The 6379-nt window shown below is 38.1% G+C and overlaps 1 protein-coding gene and 1 non-coding gene across 2 annotated transcripts; both read left to right on the plus strand.

Moving 5' to 3' along the window:
* Nucleotides 1-3645: 3645 nt before the first annotated feature.
* LOC124082754 (cytochrome c oxidase subunit 7C, mitochondrial) lies at nt 3646-6070 on the plus strand. Its single transcript, XM_046429177.2, has 3 exons — nt 3646-3835; nt 4666-4809; nt 5971-6070. The coding sequence occupies exons 1-2, from the start codon at nt 3761-3763 to the stop codon at nt 4780-4782; spliced, it is 192 nt and encodes a 63-aa protein (XP_046285133.1). The 5' UTR covers nt 3646-3760; the 3' UTR covers nt 4783-4809; nt 5971-6070.
* Nucleotides 5813-5875, plus strand: LOC124082864 (small nucleolar RNA Z39). Its single transcript, XR_006848523.1, has one exon. It is a non-coding gene; the product is annotated as a small nucleolar RNA Z39 (small nucleolar RNA).
* Nucleotides 6071-6379: the final 309 nt, after the last annotated feature.

Consider the following 6379-nt stretch of genomic DNA (forward strand, 5'->3'; position numbering starts at 1 on the left):
TTTAGGAAGGCTTCTCAAAGTAAGCAACATGGGGATAGAGTTTTGAAGTATATAACAGGAGATAAGAAAAGGGAAAGATATTTTTTTTAAGAAAGCAAGATGAAGAGTGACATACATAGATTATTAAGTAAGCTTCCCCCCCCAACTTTGTCTTCCTGTGGGTCATCATGAAGTCATTCAGAAAAGTGGCAAAACAATTCCCAGGCTTAACTTCCTCAGTGAATCACATATTTTTCTTTTTCTGAAACCAGGTCCATTACCTGTAAATGTAAAATTTCAAATAGATGTTAACACAGAGTTTTGATTTCAATGCTGTAGTAGCAAGAAGCTATATAAACTCAAGATCAAAAGAATTCATTAATTTGAGTTTTGCAAAGTAGGTTGGAAACATAGTTTCTTCACTAAATAATTTATTTTAAGTAAGCTTGAACCTAGTCCTTAAAAATCTAATATAGAAGCTATATAAAGAAATAACAAATATTGTATTTTAATTTTTAGTTATGCTGTTCTATATAATGTAATTTCAATCTCCAAAGACTTGTGTGAATCTAGAAAGTACATTGCTAATTCTATGACATACACCCTAGTTACTACTTAAAATAATTAGATTTTATTTTTAAAATATAATTTTGGAGTAAATCTTCTATACTTAAAGGTGTTTTCCATTTTATACCAATCAATTTATGAAATGTTTCATTTCCCTTAAAATGCAATTTGTAATAAAAGTTTATCATGCTGAATCCAAAGTTTCTCTAGAATGATTTCCATTTTTCTTGCCAGCTATTATGATCTGAATGTAGATTTTTAACCTCCTTGTGAAAGAAATAGTGTGTGATAACCTGTTGCAAGTTTCTATTCCTGCATTAAAAAAAAAAAAAAAACTACCCCAAAACTTAGTGGTCAGCAATTTATTTTTATCTTACAGTTCTGTGAGCTGATGGGCTCATTTTGTTTAACCCATTTCATAAAGTTGTAAGCAAATAAGACTGTAACTAGAGTCACCTGAAGGCTTCTTTATTTGTACTTCTAATGTCTGGACTTAGCTAGCAATACTCACTAGGCGCTCATGGAACATACCTTTCCATCTCGTTCTCCTGCATCTTTTTTCCTTCACCCACTACTCCTCTTTCTCTCTTCCTCTCCCTTTCTCTGAACCTCCTCCTCATTGTGTGGGTTCTCTATATGGCTAACTTGGACATTTTCCTAGTCCTGAAAGTCTAAGAATAGTTAGATTTCTCATATGTTGATTTATCCTAAGAAAACATCCAAGTTGCATGAGTGGAAGCTGCAAGGATTTTGATGAGTTAGCTTCAGAAGTATCAGAATGTCACTCTATTCCATTCTTTTGGTCAATCTGGCTGCTAAAGTCAAGAAAAGCCTGTTAAACTTCACCATTCAATGGAAAGCATCACAAGGAAATTGTTGTCATCTTTAATTTACCACATTATTTCAAAATAAAAATTTGCCATATTTATTCAAGCTTTTCTCCCCTCCATAAACTTAAAGGCTTGAATGAACAACCACTTTAATCTGTAGATGAACAGTTTGGGAGGCTCAACTCTGATTAACATAGCATTCATTTACATCATTGATTTAGCTGGTGGCTGAGTAAGGTCCAAGACCTCCGTTGGAAGGTCCAGAACCTTGACTGGAAGGTCCAGGATTACTTCAATCACATATCTGGCACCTGAGTGCCCTGCACCTCTCTTCTGTGAATTTTCAGCGACCCTTCAGAAAAGTACAATTTCTTACATTTAGTTGGAGATTGTCGCCTGAGGGATTAGAATGTTAATTCTTTCAGAGTCCTTCCTGCACCCTTATCAAGAACATGCCCCTGCTCCAACCTGTTGCTAAAATGACCTGTCCCAGGAATTGCCCCTTCCTACAGGGAGCTATAAAGTTGTAAATTAATGTGTCCTGGGCGGCTCCATCCTGCCCTTCCTTTTTCTACCCCCGTGTTTTCCACCTTTTGGCCATCATAAGCAGGAAGGAGAGAGATAGGGGAAGAGGGCAGGAGAACAAAGGAAGCCTAGGACATAGAAAAGGGCAGAACACCTAGCTTCTTGGGATACCAGAATACCAGCTATGGCCCCTTTCTTCCTCCCAGGATAAATCTATGTTACCCCTTTTTAAAATAAACCTTGCTTTATATGCTTGCCTCAGTGTTCTTTTCTAATGTTCAAACTTCAACATGTGAGGAAGCAGAACTCATCACCTATAACTGGTGGTATCAGAAACACACTTAAAATTGAACAAATTGTATTTACTATAAATTGCAGTAGGGAGAACTTACATGATGAATCATGTGTCTCACAGTTCTCAGTAAAATGTCAGAAAGGTCTTACAGAATTTGGGTTTGCTTTCCAGGATAGTGGCTGTCTTTCTAAGTCTTTCTGAGGAAGAAAAAAGATTAGACCAAGATTAAGGCTTTAATTGCTTAAGAGGCAGAAGCCATCATATTAAACCAGATGAGGTGATGTTTGGTCACTTATATGGTATTAGAAGAAAAACTGACAACGTTTAAATTTAACAGAGTTTACTTGGAAAAGTTTGTAAAACCAACAGCTTTCCAGAACAAAGACAAATCATAATGTTCCACCCCACCATGTGCATGTTATCTTTACAGCCAGAGAAAAGTGACATACAGAAACAACCCTATTGACTCTGGTCATCACTTGCTTTATAGAGTCATGGTCTGATAAATTGGCAGCCTGTGATTTGCTGAAGTTAAATTGCTGTTACTGGCTGAATTACAACTATGTTATTGTCTGATTACAATTTGCACGACTGAGCTAAGGTATAGGACACTATGTACAGAGGTTGCTTTGGGCTAAATTTTATCACCAAATGCAGAGACAGGTTTAGACAAAACTTATTTCAGTTTAACAGTGGCTTGGATAATATTTATGTTTTATCTGTGTTCAAATGATTACACAGGGGACTAATTCTTTCCTTGATCCATCCACCAATAAGTGGTCTTATCTTATGCTGATGTCCTATGAAACTGCATATTGTCAGCAGGAATACACTAATTCCTAGCCCAGGGGAGCTCTAGGCTAGCTCCAGACATCAGAGGATGCCTTTTTCTTCCACACTTGCGACATATTGCCTTGAAATTTCTCTGTTCTCCATCCTTCTCCATATATTCAGTTCCCTATATTCTCAGGAAACCATCTCCTAGAGCTCTAACTCAGCTTTCTAACATCTTTTGTGTAATCCGTTGTTTAGTTACTTGTTTTTATGCTTACTTTCTCCACGTAAAATCATATTACACAACTCTCAATGTTGGCAAAGTATTGCAGATCACATTCACATACACAAAGAAGCGATAGGTTTACAGAAAAGTACAGTCCTGTTCCATAAACTGGACACACTGGATGAAAGTGATTCACTTAACTCGATAAAATAGGTTATGGAAAAGGTCCCCAAGAATCCCAGATCTGAACTCATATAAAGGGCTAAGGTCTGAATGAATCATCATTGTTAAGAAATCTCTAGGTTATTTCACTCCCGCAGTCCCACGCCAGACCACATTTCCCATAATCCTTCGAGGCCGAAAAGGCGCCGAGTGCTACTGAACTACAATTCCCATAAGCCTCGGAGCCCGCCGCTTTCTTCTGTTTCCGGAAGTCTCTGCCCCATTTCCCAACTTCCCTTTCCTTCTCTTCACGCTGAGGAACAAGGTCGAGGGAAGCGGACGAGGTGAAGCTATTCTTCCGCCTGCGGTCTTTGCGCTCTTCGCTGAGGCCCCAGCAGCGCCATGTTGGGACAGAGCATTCGGCGGTTCACCACTTCGGTCGTCCGTCGGAGCCACTATGAGGAGGGTCCCGGGAAGGTTAGTGTGTAAGGGCCTGGCTTCGTGGGTGGAGGGAATACTTGGCTGCCACTCGCTTGCTCCAGGACTGCCTAAGAGCTGTGGAGAGGGAAATGGCAAGCTGGGAACTCCTGGAGAAAGCTGGGACCCAAGCGCGTAGCTGCAGAAAGGAAAGGGCAGGCAGAGCGCGCAAGCTGGCCTGGTCTCCCCAGTCAGCGGCCCCTTTGCCGCCAAGATCTGGGAGGCCTGGAAGACTGCCGCTGCAGGTGCCCTGGCTTAAAGCCGAATTGGGAAGGGCATGGGGCCCGGAGTGAAGGTCATTGGAAAGTGATGAGGAATGAAGGCCTGGAGTATTGTACAAGTTTTCTTTACCTAATTGCCCTCGCTGGTTGAGACTAGCTTTAGTCTCAGGTGTATTGATCTTAAGTCGTGTCTTAGCAGTGACAACCATGGAGGATTACGTGAGGCCTACTAGTAAAGGGCAGAGACTGGATGTAGAAGTTATAGCCATGTTATTAAAAAATCAAACTTTGTAGTGCAGTTGACTTTTCCGTGTACCAGGTGGCTGGTTGGTAATAAACAGTTAACTAGAATAGTGCTTTTTGTTACTGAAATAATTAGTTTGTAGAGAATTTTATTAAATAAAAATGTGACTTTTACCCTTGAGTCCCTAAGATGACTGCTAGGTGTTCAGAAAAGCCAAGTATGTATTACCTTTTGGTGTTAACTTGTACACCTGATTATGTAAGACTAGATGTGCACACTCACACTTCTCATTCCTTGTGTATTTTGACCTATAAAATCAGATGATTTGCAGTTTTACTTTGGTTGCTTGTTTTCTTTCCCAACAGAATTTGCCATTTTCAGTGGAAAACAAGTGGCGCTTACTGGTTATGATGACCTTATACTTTGGATCAGGATTTGCTGCCCCTTTCTTCATAGTAAGACACCAACTGCTTAAGAAGTAAGGACGTTCTAATTCATCCACATAACAGGTAATTAATGGATTATTGATCTTCCTAAAGCAGTCCTTTGTGTTTTATACTGTACCCCTTCCCCACACCAAAAAAAAAAAAAAAAAAAAAGACCCCATACACAAATACATTGTTATGTAGGACTGATTCCTGAAGTATAGGTGTCATACCAGTGGAGTCAAGTTCATAAGCCTATAAAAAATATTTCTTTGATAAATAGTGGCCAGTGTTTATTGAATACACTTGATATGGATAATCTCATGCAGTTCCCCAGCAAACCTGTTATGTTGGTGATAGTAACCTCATCTGAGACACAAAGATGTCATGTTGCCCAAGATTCCATAGCTAGTGACTGTGATCTGGAAATTTTACCCAGGCAGTCTTATTCCAGAGCTTGTGCTTTAAATCAGGTACAGTTCTAAAAACTGATTGATGATATTCTCTCCAGTACTTTTACTAAAATAAATGGCTTAGAACATGTCTCTTTATTTCCTTTTATAAAATGGTCATTGTACTCCTTTTTCTTAAAATCTAGCCTTGCAAAGCTGATTTAATATATTAAAAAAACCCAGGAGATAAAATGCTTCTAGTACTCCTTGAATTTGTGTCATTCCCAGATATTTTTGCAGTGATAAATCTGTGCCTAATCAGTTCCTACATCCTGAGGAAATAAGTTCAATGATTCTCCAGTGAGAATGATTTTGCACCACAGTGGAGCATATTGCTGTGTCTAGGGGATATTTTTTATTTTTCTAAGGTAAAAAGCCATTGGTGCCAAGGTTGAGAAGTTTCATTAACAGAATATGTGTTACTACTCGCACAAAGAAGTCTTATGTATTGGTAGGTTTGCAGATTGCCTGTGTGTGAATAAAAGATTTATTTAGCATAATTGTGAATAGAGTTTCCCAAAGTAATATTTTGGGAAGCTCTGTGGGGTGTAAATTTCAAAATATACCTTAGGAAGGAAAGTCTATAATTTTAGATGGGGAATAATTAACCCAGATTACTAATATAAAAAGTTTTGGTGCATATGATGAAGCAAATCAGTATGAATGAAGTCATGATACTGTAAACGCTTTCTGATGTACCAGACTGATGGACAATATATTAATGATAACTACTCAACTTCTATAAAATGAGTGGTATTTTCTGATGCCATTAATTTTTGTTTTTATTTTGCAGATACGAAGACTGTTTTAAGAGGTGCAATCTCTGAAAAATGAATCAAACTCTTGGATTCATAGCATACTAGATGTTTGTAAATAAACTAATGACATGAATACTTAATGCCTCTTCTCTGAAATAGGAAATGTGATAATACGGCGTGTGCTTATTATTTCAGTAATTCCCAAGTACTTTTTTTTTTTTTTTTTTTTTTTTAAAGTCAAGAACTATGTATGATAGCTTGTTTAAGTCTGGAGATGTGACTTAATGGAAGAGTGCTTGCCTGCCATGTGATGCCCCTGGGTTTGATCCCAAGTACCAGCAAAAATATAAAACCTGTTGCCATACTCTTAAATTATCAGGTTTTTGTTTAATTTTTTTTTTTTTTTTTTTTTTATTACGGACAATGGTGTTTTGGTTACTTATG

The sequence above is a fragment of the Marmota monax genome, unplaced genomic scaffold, assembly GCF_021218885.2.
Source record: "Marmota monax isolate L192 unplaced genomic scaffold, Marmota_monax_Labrador192_F-V1.1 WCK01_AAM20220418_F8-fsc00018, whole genome shotgun sequence".
Lineage (NCBI taxonomy): Eukaryota > Metazoa > Chordata > Mammalia > Rodentia > Sciuridae > Marmota > Marmota monax.

What these genes read in the sequence shown, in the direction of transcription:
- LOC124082754 (XM_046429177.2), top strand. Translation starts at nt 3,761, where the DNA reads ATGTTGGGACAGAGCATTCGGCGGTTCACCACTTCGGTCGTCCGTCGG. An exon ending in ATGAGGAGGGTCCCGGGAAG is followed by an intron (nt 3,836 to 4,665) that starts GTTAGTGTGTAA and finishes CTTTCCCAACAG; the next exon opens with AATTTGCCATTTTCAGTGGA.